At 42.6% G+C, this 15,313-nt stretch overlaps 1 protein-coding gene across 1 annotated transcript in view; it reads left to right on the top strand.

The window, feature by feature from the left end:
• Positions 1-15,313, top strand: part of LOC105478565 (IGF like family member 4) — a 35,850-nt gene that overhangs the window by 20,009 nt on the left and 528 nt on the right. The window contains 4 exon segments of the mRNA XM_071087190.1: positions 13,662-13,735; positions 13,738-13,812; positions 14,187-14,237; positions 14,339-14,598. Coding sequence (XP_070943291.1) covers positions 13,662-13,735; positions 13,738-13,812; positions 14,187-14,237; positions 14,339-14,598 — 460 coding nt within the window.

Genomic DNA, 15,313 nt, shown 5'->3' with positions numbered 1-15,313 from the left:
AATCCAATGTAGTAAAATACAATGGTGAGGATAAACATAACATTGTTACAAATAGTAAGTCCTACTTGCAAAATAATCCTATTTTCAAAAACAGCTCCTCAAATCTTTGGAGTGATGTGTTTCATAGATGTTGGAAATTTATCAACAGTGAGCTCTTCAAATGTTTTTCTACATAGATCACTACCAAGACCACCTCTCAAATTTGAGCCTCCTGTGAGGACAATTATCTTAAGATTTTGAGAAGCCCCATTGTTTGACAGGGAGGGCCTAGGAGACATGCCCTTAAGATAGTTGGATTTAATTTTGTTTTGGCTGAGAGACTATGACACATAAACTTGGATTTATCTCAGAGCTTTAAAAAAACACACGCACAAGGCAAAACAAACCAACAATCTCACCTTGGATTTGACCTTTCCCAAGAGGCTTTTTAAAATTTGAGATCTTGCCACTTGGAGAGACAGGAATTACAAACTCTTTCATTCTTGAACCCAGCATATCCTGGTACTTCTTTATATGTCCTCTAAAATTTGCTCAAAAGCTGGACATTGTCTCTATTTTTTATACCTTATATCTCTGTTCTGATTGTGGTGGCTGAAAGAAAGCAATTGTTACACATGTTATTCTGCCTAGCAGTATCCTTAGCCAAATCCATAGGTTCATTAGGAATATTTACTATTTTCAATGTTACCACAAGTGTCATTGTTACCAAAAATTCTGCTAGTATATAATAAGAAATGCATTTTTTCTCAGATTCTACTGACAATTTCTCCCATCCTCCCAGCTTTCACCAAGAGCCAATTGAGACCCTTCCAGCCTTCATGAACTTTCTTCTCCAGGATCTTCTGGTGTCTGACTACCACCCAGACCCAAGCTGAAACCACACGTCTGAGGTCTCTTTGTTATAGCAGCACCTCATGGCCACATACCAATTTCTATGCTAATGATATATTGCCTCATTAGAAACCACTGCAAATGCAGTGGCATAAACAACTATTTTGCTATTTTCATGGATTTCTTGGGTCAGGAGTTTCGACAGGGCACAGTAGAAATGATGTGTTTCTGCTCCGTTATTCCTGGGGCCTCCACTGGAAAGAAGTGAAGGCTGAAAGTGGCTGTGATTAGTGAAAATGAGGAACTAAGTCTTAAATTTTCTTTAATTTGAACTAATCTAAATAGTCATATGTGCCTAGTGGCTTTGATACTGGACAGCACAGTTCTAGAAAATAACAACGCTGCTGCTTTAGGACAGACCCTCGGGATTCCTGATCATGCCCCAAGGTTCTCCAATATCTCCTCATCTGGAAAACATTTCTGAAATATGACCTGAGGTCAGCAGGTTCTGGGAGAGCTCTGGGTTCCAGAAACGCCGTCTTGGTTCCAGTCTCTCTGGATCCTCCCAGGTTTGTTATTTCCAAGCTGCAACTGACCCTGTCACAGATGATCCGAGCAGTGAGGATCACCTGGTTCAGACCTCACACCCTCCAAGGGTTACTATTATCCTTCTCTGAATGAGATAAATACTGCCATTGCAGAAAGATCCCAGTGGGCTGGGGCAGAGTCCATTCTATGACCATATGCTTGTCTCATTGCCACTCAGCTCTCCCTGCAGGGCACCACTAATTCATAATTCTGCAAATCCTTTAAACAACTCCAAAACATTACGTGTATTTTTGTGCTAATTACGTCAATTGTTTAAGTGTGGGCATTTAAAATAAACCATGATTTTAGTAACCCTGGTTTGCCTTTCTTTATTTTTCAATACAGAGGAGCCTCAGAAAATGGAAGAGAGGCCCTGGGTGCAGCTTTTGGACAAATCTGGGTTCCCAACTCATGCCTGTGTGAAGTAGACCAAATTGCACTGTGTCTTCCAGCCTTTACCTCCTCCCCTTCAGAATATACGCCGTGACTGCTCGTCATACAGCTGAGGCTTCCTTCTGTGTGCCATTTCTGCCATGATGAATGGGTCTGGGTGTTGGTCTAAGTGATGAGTGGGTAGCTCTGCCAATTGGACTAACCCTTGGGCAAACTAAAGCAAGACTTATATTTCTACTACCTGGGATGGGTCCATCCCTTCAAACAGTTGTGCCTGGTGGTGGGATATGATAACTTATGGCAATTTTGCAAGAGCACAATGGTGTAATGAAACCAGTTTACCCTGATGAACATGCAGATGCCAGCTGCCGCCCACTCTGCTAAGCTGAGATTTCAGCCTCCTACATACCTTGATGGGACAACTACTCCCTGTGCATAGGATCTAATATAATAAACATGAGGGAGGCTCAGCTCTTCTCACCATTAAGGAAATCATACTTGCAATATCAGAACAATCAAAACCTTGAGTGGGATGAGAAATTCACCCTGTCAAACACATAGGCAAATATAAATGGAAGTTAAAGATGGCAGAAATGACCAGGCATGGTGGCTCACACCTGTAATCCCAGCACTTTGGGAAGCCAAGGCAGACGGGTCACCTGAGGTCAGGAGTTCGAGACCCAGCCTGGCCAGCAGGGTGAAACCTCATCTCTACTAAAAATACAAAAGTTAGCCAGGTGTGGGGGCGGGTGCCTGTAATCCCAGCTAGTCACGAAGCTGAGGCAAGAGAATCGCTTGAACCTGGGAGACAGAGGTTGCAGTGAGCCAAGATTGAGCCACTGCACTCCAGCCTGGGTGACAGAGCGAGACTCTGGCTCAAAAAGAAAGATAGACAAAAAGGAAGGAAGGAAGGAGGGAAGGAAGGAAGGAAGGAAGGAAGGAAGGAAGGAAGGAAGGAAGGAAGGAAGGAAGGAAGGAAGGAAGGAAGGAAGGAAGGAAGGAAGGAAAGAAAGAAAGAAAGAAAGAAACTGGCTAAAACCCAACAAAACCAAGATGGCAATGAGAGTGACCTCTGGTCATTGTCACTGCTACACTCCCACAAGCGCCATGACAGTTTACAAATGCCACAACAAAGTCAGGAGAGTTATAGGTGACTCTCCTATGTGGTCTAAATAGGAGAGGCATAAATTATCCTCCCCTTGTTCAGCATATAATCAAGAAATAACCATAAAAGGGGGCAATCAGAGGCCCCCAGGGCTGCTCTGTCTGGTAGCCATTCTTTATTCCTTTACTTTCCTAAAAAACTTGCTTTCACTTTACTCTATGGATTCACCTCCAATTCTTTATGCAGGAGATCCAAAAACCCTCTCTTGGGGTCTGCATCAGGACCTCTTTTCAGAACACCTCTTCCCTGAGCCCCAGTTCCCTCAGAGTAATGGGAGGAGGTGCAGGTAATGCTGACACAATAAGTTGCATTACAGGAAATGAGTCTCAAAGTTAGGAAATTCCAATATTTCATAATGTAAGATTATTATTTTATTTCCTTGTTTAAGTAAGCCTCCCTGCACTTTGTCCTGAAGGAAGAGAGTATCCTTTTTATACAGGACAGTAAACACCTATTCTTTGCTCTAAAGGGAAACCTAACCTCTATCTTCCAAGGTGGTTCACTACACAAACATCCTTGGAAAGAGAGTTGAACAAAAAGACAGTCAATGCCTCACTGCCAGGCTGGCAAAAATGCAAGAGATCCATGGAGAATTGTCTCTGACACCAACAAACCAATATTTTTTTAAATATAAATAAACACATGAGCAAGGTGATACTAGTGTGCAGGAAAACGCTACCTTGCTGCCGTGGTGACTGTGATAGTCCTGGGTGTCTGGGAAGACACGCCAGGATCACAGAGTGGGGCCTGGTTTCAGAAGAATGCAAATCTGGTCACGAGTTTCACTGCTCAAAATTGTTGAAAAACCCCACACCACCTCTAGGATGAAACCCAGGCTCCCCAGCTCATCCCACAAGGCTCTTCACTACCTGGGCCTGCCTTCCCCTCCAGCACCTTCTCCATCTACAACCACAGCCTCCCTTTTTCATCCAGCCCAACACAGTCACTCTTTGCAACACCCCAAACAGCCTTCACAACGTGACTCATCCACCAGCACCTCCTTGAAGCCCTCCTCCCAGCAACTCTTAGTTCCCTTCTGGGCTTCCCTTCTGGGAAGCATCTTCCCACCCTGCTTCCAACTTCCGTCACTGATAGAGAATTAAGGATGCACTCTCTGTGTCCCCATAGGACTCCTCATGCTCACCTCTGTCTTTGTCTTATCCTGCCATTGGTGAGTCTCCTGGGTATTTGCCCAAGCCCGAATTCTCCCTAAATTATCAAAGACAGGAGTGCAGAGAATAAAACTTCCAGTACATGGTTTTTAAAAATTGAAAATAAAGTCTCCTTCCCTTCCTTTTACCTCACCCCTCATTTTCACTCCTCAGAGATCAGTGATCTTACCAGTTCCTGGCTTCAGTACCTTTGGGGTTTCCGGTATACTCTCATAATTCTCTCTCGTGACTTTAGGAACCCAGGTACACCATTACCAGTTGTGGAATTTTAAAATTTACTTAATCTCTCTGGGCTACAGTTTCCTCTTTAAGCACAATGAAATGATGACTTATAAGCATCCAATAACGTAAATGTGTGTGTAAAGATCATGTAAACTGGGGACTCCACACACACCCCTTATCACGCCAAGTGAATCCACCTTGGGAAGTATGTTGGATAGAAAATTTTCAGAATGTAGAAATTTGCATTCTTTTTTTTTTTTTTTTTTTTTTTGAGGCGGAGTCTCGCTCTATCGCCCAGGCTGGAGCACAATGGCTCAATCTCGGCTCACTGAAAGCTTCACCTCCTGGGTTCAAATGATTCTCCTGCCTCAGCCTCCTGAGTAGCTGGTACTACAGGCGCCCGCCGCCACGCCCGACTAATTTTTGTATTTTTAGTAGAGACGGGGTTTCACTGCATTAGGCAGGATACTCTTGATCTCCTGACCTCGTGATCCGCCCACCTCAGCCTCCCAAAGTCTATTATTTTAATTGACAAAAATAATAATGTTCCTAGCCCAATTAATACTGCCAGCAGATATTATCACTGGCTACCATGCTGGGCAAAACTGTCTGGGAAGTGGTAAGGAAGATGAGAAATACTCTTCTAGCTTTTTATAGTTTTGGTTTTCTACATTTAAGTCTTTAATCCATCTTAAGTTAATTTTTCCTTATGATGTAAAGAAGGGGTCCGGTTTCAGTTTTCTGCATATGGCTAGCCAGTTCTCCCACCACCACTTATTAAATAAGTAATTCTTTCTCCTTGGCTTATTTTTGTCAGGTTTGTCCAAGACCAGATGGTTGTAGGTGTGCAGTCTTATTTCTGAGTTTTCTATTTGGTTCCATTGGTCTGTGTGTCTTGTCTTTATTATTATTATAATTTTTTAAATTTTTATTTCCATAGGTTTTGAGGGAACTAGTGGTGTTTGGTTACAAGAATAAGCTCTTTAGCGTAATTTCTGAGATTTTGCTGTACCTATCACCCAAACAGTGTACATTGTACCCAATATGCAGTCTTTTTATATACTTTTATCTATTTTTCACCCTCCCATCCTTTCCCCAAGTCCCCAAATCCATCGTGTCATTCTTATGCCTTGGTGTCCTCAGAGCTTAGCTCCCACTTATGAGTGAGAACATATAATGATATGATGTTTGGTTTTCCATTCCTCTGTTACTGCACTTAGAATAACGGTCTCCAGTTCCATCCAGGTTGCTGCAAATGCAAATGCCATTATTTCATTTCTTTTTATGACTGAGTAGCGTGTGTGTGTGTGTGTGTGTGTACCACTTTATCCACCATTTTCTTTATCCACTCATATATTGATCAGCATTTGAGCTGGTTTCATATTTTTGCAATTGCAAATTGCAAACTGTGCTGCTATAAACATGCACGTGCAAGTATCTTTTTCGTATAATAAATTCTTTCCCGCCAGGTAGATACCCAGAAGTGGGATTAGTGGAACAAATTTACTTTTAGTTCTTTAGGGACTCTCCACACTGTTTTCCATAGTGGTTGTACTAGTTTACATTCCCACCAACAGTGAAAAAGTGTTTCCTTTTCACCACATCCATGTCAACATCTATTTTTTTTTTAATTTTTTTCATTATGGCTATTCTTGCAAGAGTTAAGTGGTATTGCTTTGTGATTTGGATTTGCATTTCCCTGATAATTAGTGATGTTGAGCATTTTTCATGTTTGTTGGCCACTTGTATATCTTCTTTTGAGCATTGTCTATTCATTTCCTTAGCCTCTTTTTTGATGGAACTATTTATTTTGTCCTCACTGATTTGAGTTCCTTGTAGATTCTGGATATTAGTCCTTTGTCAGATGTATAGATTGTGAGGATTTTCTCCCACTCTGTGGGTTGTCTGCTTACTCTCCTGATTATTTCTTTTGCTGTGCAGAAACTTTTCAGTTTAATTAAGTCCCATCTATTTATCTTTGTTTTTGTTGCATTTGCTTTGGGTTCTTGGTCATGAAGTCTTTGCCTAAGCCAATGTCTAAAAGGTTTTTCCAGTGTTTTCTTCTAGAATTTTTATGGTTTCAGGTTTGATCCATCTTGAGTTGATTTTTGTATAGGGTGAGAGATGAGGATCCAGTTTCATTCTTCTACATGTGGCTTGCCAGTTATCCCAGCACCATTTGTTAAATAGGGTGTTCTTTCCCCCACTTTATGTTTTTGTTTTGTCAAAGATCAGTTGGCTGTAAGTATTTGACTTTATTTCTGAGTTCTCTTTTCTGTTCCATTGGTCCATATGTAAATCTTTATACAAGTACCATGCTGTTTTGGTGTTTATGGCCTTGCAGTATAGTTTGAAGTTGGGTAATGTAATGCCTCCAGATTCCTTCTTTTTGCTAGTCTTGCTTTGGCTATGCAGGCTCTTTTTTGGTTCTGTATGAATTTTAGGATTGTTATTTCTAGTTCTGTGAAGAATGATGGTGGTATTTTGAAGGGAATTGCATTGAATTTGTAGATTCCTTTTGGCAGTATGGTCATTTTAACAGTATTGATTCTACCCATCCATGAGCATGGGATGTGTTTCCATTTGTTTGTGTCATCTATGATTTCTTTCAGCAATGTTTTTGTAGTTGTCCTTGAAGAGGTCTTTCACCTCCTTGGTTAAGTGTATTCCTAAGTTTGTTTGTTTTGTTTTTGTTTTTGTTTTTGTTTTGCAGCTACTGTAAAAGGGGTTGAATTCTTTATTTGATTCTTGGCTTGGTTGCTGTTGGTGTATCGCAGAGCTACTGGTTTGTGTACATTAATTTTGTATCCTGAAATGTTGCTGAATTCATTTACTAGGAGCTTTTTGGATGAGTCTTTAGGGTTTTCTAGGTATACGATCATGTTATCAGCAAACAGCAACAGTTTGATTTCCTCATTACCAATTTGAATGCCCTTTATTTCTTTCTCTTGTTTGATTGCTCTGGCTAGGACTCCCAGTACTATGTTGAAAAGAAGTGGTGAAAGTGGACATCCTTTCCTTGTTCCAGTTCTCAGGAGGAATGCTTTCAACTTTTCTCCGTTCAGTATAATGTTGGCTGTGGGTTTGTCACAGATGGCTTTTATTACCTTAGGGTATATCCTTTCTATGCTGATTTTGCTGAGGGTTTTAATCATAAAGCAATGCTAGATTTTGCCAAACACTTTTTCTGTATCTATTGAGATGATCATGTGATTTTTGTTTTTAATTCTGTTTATATGGTGGATCACATTTATTGACTTGTATATGTCAACCCATCCCTGTATCCCTGGTATAAAACCCACTTGATCATGGTGGATTATCTTTTTGATATGCTGTTGGATTCTGTTAGTATTTTGTTGAGGATTTTTGCATCTATGTTCATCAGGGATATTGGTCTGTAGTTTTCTTTTTTGTTAGGTCCTTTCCTGGTCTTGGTATTAGGGTAATACTGGTTTCACAGAATGATTTAGGGAGGATTCCCTCTTTGTCTTTTGGAATAGTGTCAATAGGATTGGTACCAATTATTCTTTGAATGTCTGATAGAATTCAGCTGTGAACCCGTCTGGTCCTGGACTTTTGTTTGTTGGTAACTTTTCAATTACCATTTCAGTCTCACTGCTTGTTATTGGTCTGTTCAGAGTTTCTATTTCCTCCTGATTTAATCTAGAGGGGTTGTATATTTCCAGGGATTTATCCATCTCCCCTAGGCTTTCTAGTTTCTGTGTATAAAGATGTTCATAGTAGCCTTGAATGATCTTTTGTATTTCTGTGGTATTGGTTGTAATATCTCCCGTTTCGTTTCTAATTGAGTTTATTTGGATCTTCTCTCTTCTTTTCTTGGTTAATCTTGTTAATGGCTTATCAATTTTATTTATCTTTTCAAAGAACCTGCTTTTTATTTCATTTATCTTTTGCATTTTTTTGTTTCTATTTCATTTAGTTCTCCTCTGATCTTGGTTATTTATTTTTTTCTATTGGGTTTGGGTTTGGTTTGTTCTTGTTTCTCTAGTTCCCTGAAGTGTGACCTTAGATTGTCTATTTGTGCTCTTTCAGACTTTTTTTTCTTTTTTCTTGAGACAGAGTTTCGCTTTTGTTTCCCAGGCTGGAGTGCAATGGTGCGATCTTGGCTCTCGGCAACCTCCGCCTCCCGGGTTCAAGCGATTCTCCTGCCTCAGTCTCCCAAGCAGCTGGGATTACAGGCACACACCACCACACCTGGTTAATTTTTGTATTTTTAGTAGAGATGGGGTTTCACCATGTTGGCCAGGCTTACACTTTTTTGATGTAGGTATTTAATGCTATTAACTTTCCTCTTAGCACTGCTTTTGCTGTATCCCAGAGCTTTTGACAGGTTATGTCACCATTATCATTCAGGTCAAAGAATTTTTTAATTTCCATCTTTATTTCATTGTTGACCCAATGATCATTCAGGAGCAGGTTATTTAATTTCCATGTATTTGCATGGTTTTAAAGATTCCTTTTGGAGTTGATTTCCAATTTTATTCCCCTGTGGTCTGAGAGAGTATTTGATATAATTTTGATTTTTTTTAATTTGTTGAGATATATTATACCTGTTTTGTGGCCTATCATATGGTCTAAGCTATTTCTGAATGTTCCCTGTGCTGATGAATAGAATGTATACCCTGCAGTCGTTGCATAGAATGTTGTGTAAATATCTGTTAAGTCCATTTGTTCTAGGGTATAGCTTAAGTCCATTGTTTCTTTGTTGACTTTCTGCCTTGATGACCTGTATAGTGCTATCAATGGATTATTGAAGTCCCACACTATTATTGTGTTGCCGTCTATCTCATTATTTAGATCTAGTACTAATTGTTTTATAAATTTGGGAGCTCTAGTGTTAGGTGCATATATATTTAGAATTGTGATATTTCTTGTTAGACTAGTTCTTTTATCATTTTATAATATCCCTTTTTGTCTTTTTTAACTGCTGTTGCTTTGAAGTTTGTTTTGTCTAATATAAGAATAGCTACTCCTGCTCACTTTTGGTGTCCATTTGCATGGGATATCTTTTTCCACCCATTTACCTTAAGTTTATGTGAGTCCTTGTGTGTCAGATGAGTCACTTGAAGACAGCCACACACTTGGTTGGTGAGCTCTTATGCATTCTGCCGTTCTGTGTCTTTTAAATGGAGAATTTAGGCCACTTACATTAACATTAGTATTGAGATGTGAAGTACTATTCTGTTCATCATGTGTTCTTGTTTTTTGGTTGTTTTGTTTTGTTTCGTTTTGTTTTTTGAGACAAAGTATCACTCTGTCGCCCAGGCTGGAGTGCAGCCACACGGCTCACTGCAACTTCCACCTCCTGGGTGCAAGTGATTCTCCTGTCTCAGCCTCCTGAGTAGCTGGGATTACAGGTGCCTGCCACCACGCCCAGCTAATTTTTGTATTTTAGTAGAAACAGGGTTTCACCATGTTGGCCAGGCTGGTCTCAAACTCCTGACCTCAGGTGATCCACCCGCCTTGGGCTCCCAAAGTGCTGGGATTACAGGTGTGAGCTGCCATGCCCGGCCCATTGTGTTATTGTTTTATAGGTCCTGTAAGATTTATGCTTTAAGGAGATTCTATTTTAGTGTATTTTGAGGATTTGTTTCAAGATTTAGACCTCCTTTTGGCAGTTCTTGTAATGCTGGCTTGGTAGTGGTGAATTCTCTCAGCATTTGCCTGAAAAAGACTGTATCTTTCCTTCATTTGTGAGGCTTAGCTTCACTGGATACAAAATTCTTGGCTGATAATTGTTTTGATTAAGGAGACTAAAGATAGGACCTCGATCCCTTCTAATTTGTAGGGTTTCTGCTGAGAAATCTGCTATTAATCTGATAGGTTTTCCTTTATAGGTTACCTGATGCTTTTGCCTCACAGCTCTTAAGATTCTTTCCTTCATCTTTTCTTTAGGTAATCTGGTGACTATGCGCCTGGGTGATGATCTTTTTGTGATGAGTTTCCCAGGTGTCCTTTGAGCTTCTTGTATTTGAATGTCTAAATCTCTGGCAAGGTCAGGGAAGTTCTCCTCAATTATTCCCTCAAATATGTTTTCAAAACTTTTAGATTTCTCTTCTTCCTCCAGACCACCAATTATTCTTAGGTTTGGACGTTTAACATAATCCCAAACTTCTAGGAGGCTTTGTTCATTTTTTTAAATTCTTCTTTCTTTGTCTTTGTTGGATTGGGTTAATTTGAAATCCTTGTCTTCAAGCTCTGAGGTTCTTTCTTCTACTTGTTTGATTCTATCGCTGAGAATTTCCAGTGCATTTTGCATTTCTCTAAGTGTGTCCCGGATTTCAAGAAGCTGTGACTGTTTTTTATTTATGATATCTATTTCACTGGAGATTTTTCCATTCATATCCTGTATCTTTTTTTATTTCTTTAAGTTGGACTTCACCTTTCTCTGGTGCCTCCTTGACTGGCTTAATAACAGATCTTCTGAATTCTTTTTCTGGCAATTCAGAGATTTCATCTTGGTTTGGATCCATTGCTGGTGAGCTAGTGTGACCTTTTGGGGGTGTTAAAGAAGGTTGTTTTATCATATTTACCAGAACTGTTTTTCTATTCCCTTCTCATTTGGACAGACTATGTCAGAGGGAAGATCTGAGACTCAAGGGCTGCTCTGCAGATTCTTTTGTTGGAGAGGGATGCTCCTTTGATGTGATCCTCTCCCCTTTCCCCTAGGGATGGGGCTTCCTGAGAACCAAACTACAGTGATTGTTATTTTTCTTCTGGATCTAGCCACTCAGTGGAGCTACAGGGCTCCGGGCTGGTACTGGGGAGCGTCTGTGAAGAGTCGCATAATGTGATCTGTCTTTAGGTCTCTCAACCATGGATACCAGCACCTACCCTGGTGGAGGTCGCAGGAGAGTGAAGTGGACTCTGTGAGGGTCCTCGGTTGTTGTTGTTTTTTTTAAGTGCGCTGGTTTTGTGTTGGTTGGCCTCCAGCCAGGAGGTGGCACTTTTAAGAGCACATCAGCTGTGGTTGTATAGGGAGGATACAAACTTGCCCTAGGGTCACCTTTTAATAAGTATTCAGGTTTTTCAGGTGATGGGCAGAGCCATGGAGTGCCCAAGAGATTGTGTCCTTTATCTTCTGCTCCCAGGGCTGATAGAGAAACGCCATCAGGTGGGTGCAGCATTAGGCGTGTCTGAGCTCAGAATCTCCTTGCGGGGGACTTGCTGTGGCTGCTATAGCGGATGGGGGTGTGGTCCCCAGGACAATGGAGTTATGTTCCCAGGGGAATTATGGCTACCTCCCTATACCATGGAGCCACAGGCTGGCTTCTCTACTCAGCAACAGGCATCCTGTTATTCTTGTTCAGTCATCTGGCCCTTCTGTTTCAGTGTCACCCTGTGCAAGGGACATGGTGCTGGCACCTGTGGCTACTCTTCCTTTCCCTGTCTGTGTAGGTAATAAAGTGTCTGAATCTAAAAAGAGCTTGCTTTTGTCACTAGCAGAATCAGACTCACCTCTTGCTTGACAGTGGGCTCCATGGGATTTTCTACATAGATAGTTCAATTATACAGAGATCAATTCTAGTAACCCGTTTGGGATTTTCCTCTTTAGTCACTCATACTCTTCATTGGGGACTTTCCCTTTCAAGCAGTCATAAATTCCTTGGTTGCTGGCTCCGAGTTATAATGCAGTATTCACACTACTTAACTTGGCAAACAGGAGTGTGGTCCTTACAGGTCTATTTCCTCAGCAGCTGTTCTGTGTAGGTGAGAGAATGTGTCCTTACAGGTGGGATTTCTGTTTGGAGGTGTGGGAAAGAAGGCATATTGATAAGTAGACAAACAGGCATATCTATGCAAACACACAACTGCAGAAGTAGGCGAGGAGAGCGAGTTTATTGCGTCAATCAATACCGAAGAATTGGACATCCAATTAAGAGAGGAGAGAGAGGCCAGGCACGATGGTTCACACTTGTAATCCCGGCACTTTTGGAGGCTGGGGCAGGTGGATTGCTTGAGCTCAGGACTCCGAGACCAGAACGTTGTAGGACCCCAACTCTATGAAAAATACAAAAAGTTAGCCAGGCCAGGTGGTGCATACCTGTGGTCCCAGCTACTCAAGAGGCTGAGGTGGGAGGATGGCTTCAGCCTGGGGGGCAAAGGTTACAGTGAGCCAAGATAGCACCACTGTACTCCAGCCTGGGAGACAGAGAAATACCCTGTCTTTAAAAAAAAAAAAAAAGAGGCCGGGCGCGGTGGCTCAAGCCTGTAATCCCAGCACTTTGGGAGGCCGAGACGGGCGGATCACGAGGTCAGGAGATCGAGACCATCCTGGCTAACACGGTGAAACCCCGTCTCTACTAAAAAAAAATACAAAAAACTAGCCGGGCGAGGTGGCGGGCACCTGTAGTCCCAGCTACTCGGGAGGCTGAGGCAGGAGAATGGCGTAAACCCGGGAGGCGGAGCTTGCAGTGAGCCGAGATGGCGCCACTGCACTCCAGCCTGGGTGACAGAGCCAGACTCCGTCTCAAACAAAAAAAAAAAAAAAAAAGAGAGAGAGAGAGAGAAAGAGAGAGAGGAGGGAGGAGGAAGAGACTCTTACACTAACAATGCACTTTTACAAAGCTCTAATACCTCTGCTTATCCCTCTTTCACCCTCCCACCCTTCTCACTGTGACACAGGGAAGAAACCAGTGGAAAATGGAGGGGCATGCTCTACTAATACCCCACATGTAATCCCATCACACAAATCACAGTGCTGGTGACAACAAAACAATAGCGACACACACGGGAGTATTTTCTTGGACAAGGCACTCTACAAACCAAAAAAAAAAACAAAAAGGTGCTGCTTTCCTATCTGTTCTATGAATCCCAGAGGTCCATCCTACCACCACCTATTTTTGTTGTTGTGCTCCCTGGCACAGTTTTGCAGCCTCTGTTCTTTTTCTAGATTATGCTGCAACTTCACAATTTCCCCTACGTGACTCTGAAAAATTATAGACAGTGCAGGTCTGGAGGTGGACTGAGACAGGGAGTAGAGGGACCCCTTGAAACTTCAGGGTGGAGGAATATGGGGAGCCTAGAGACAGCCGGCGTTTGGTGAGTAGTTTGCTCTCAGATAAGCAAGAGTTAAGGAGTATCTTCCAAGCGGTTTTCCCTTGGGCAGTGTTCAAAAAGACACTCAGCAGAGTCAAAGCTTAAATAGGTTCCTGGGTAGCTTTTACCCTGATGATCTGAAGAGTTTGACTTCTTCAGATACGCAGCAGCCATTGGAAGAAGTCCAGGAGCCTCTTACTAACGCTTTTGATTATCTCCTTGCCCTACAGCTCTTCATGCCTTGCTCTTCCCAAGAAGCCACTCCTTCTGCACACGTCCCTAAATGTCGGTAATATAAGCCCCCACGCAAGTCACTGATCCATTTCCACTGCTGCTGCCTCATCCGCTGCTCTGAAGTCTCAACCATGGTGCCCTCCTTTGGTAAGGAGACCCCAACCCTAGGCTAAGCTCATCCCTAATGATATCGCATCCCTAATTATTTCTGAACTTCAAAGTTAATTCTCTCTTCCCTACTTAATTATTGGTGTCCCACCTCATAATCACCGCTATGTCATCAGTGACTGCATTGTAATCTGTCTCCTGAACTGCAAATCCCAGAAGCCTTTACTCTTCCCGGAGCCCTCCCTGCTTTTCCTCACCTGCCACCCCAGTCCCCAGGACCTGCACCCACAGCCAGTCCCAAATTGCACTGTGAGCTGTCACAGCGACCAAAGAAGCTCAGAGACATCATCCTGTGCCCCATGGTCAGGACCGAGTGACCTCAGAATCACTCTCCCTTCCCTTCTGCTTCTCAGCTGCCATCTTCATTTTTGGACTTCTGGGTTCAAACTCAGAAGGAGTCACAGGTGAGAACAGATGCAGTGAGGGAGGAGAGAACGGCACTAAGGTTGGTGGGGAGGTGGTCCTAGGCTGGTCCTTGCAGCCCATCCAGCCCTGACTCTTCCAGATCCTAGACTGTGGCTATGCCAGCCAGCACGCAGGTGTGGGGAGTTGATCTACAACCCCTTGGAGCAGTGCTGTGATGACGGTGTCATCCTAGACTTGAACCAGACCCGGCTCTGTGGCTCCAGCTGCACCTTCTGGCCCTGCTTCCAGCACTGCTGCCTGGAGTCTTTGGGCTCTCAGAACCAGACAGTTGTGAGGTTCAAGGTCCCAGGCATGCAGCCAGATTGCATGTCCTCTCCTATCACCAGTATCTGTGCCCAGGTAAGGATCTGATTCCAGTCCAGGCTGTGGGAGGGGGGAGTAGCGAACGGAGTTTGGGTGTCCGTGTCCCACCCAGATGTGCAGTCTGTGCTGGGTTTCATACCTTCCCATCTCTGAGTAACCATGCAACCCTGTGTCTCTCCATGTCTCTGTTCCTTTCCCTCTGCTGCTACCACCCTCCCCCTTACTCCCCTTTCCACCTCCCCACCACCCTTCTGCAAGATTACCACCCAAAGAGCCCTCTGTCAAGATCTGACCTCATCTAGACTGTCCTGGGGTAGCAGAGTCACAGATCACTCTAGAATCTAATATTTGGTAATTATACTGCATTGATTTTATTGTTGTTGTTGTTGTTGTTGTTGTTGTTGAGACAGAGTCTCACTCTGTCCCCCAGGCTGGAGTGCAGTGGAGTGATCTCAGCTCACTGCAACCTCTGCCTCCAGGTTCAAGCAATTCTCCTGCCTCAGTCTCCTGAGTAGCTGGGATTACAGGCATGTGTCACCATGCCTGGCTAATTTTTGTATTTTTAGTACAAATGGGGTTTCACTGTGTTTGATGTTTTTAACTATAAATATTACTTATTAAACTTCTCTTACTCTGAAAGCAGAAAACACATGTGCTATGGTTTGAATGTATCCCCCAAAGTTCATGTAGTAGAAACTTAATCTGCAATGCAACAGTGTTGGGAGGTAAGACCCTTCAAAACTGATTGTGT

Source organism: Macaca nemestrina, chromosome 20, assembly GCF_043159975.1.
Source record: "Macaca nemestrina isolate mMacNem1 chromosome 20, mMacNem.hap1, whole genome shotgun sequence".
NCBI lineage: Eukaryota > Metazoa > Chordata > Mammalia > Primates > Cercopithecidae > Macaca > Macaca nemestrina.
Note: the sequence above shows the minus strand (reverse complement) of the source record. Positions and strands in the feature narration are given on the sequence as shown.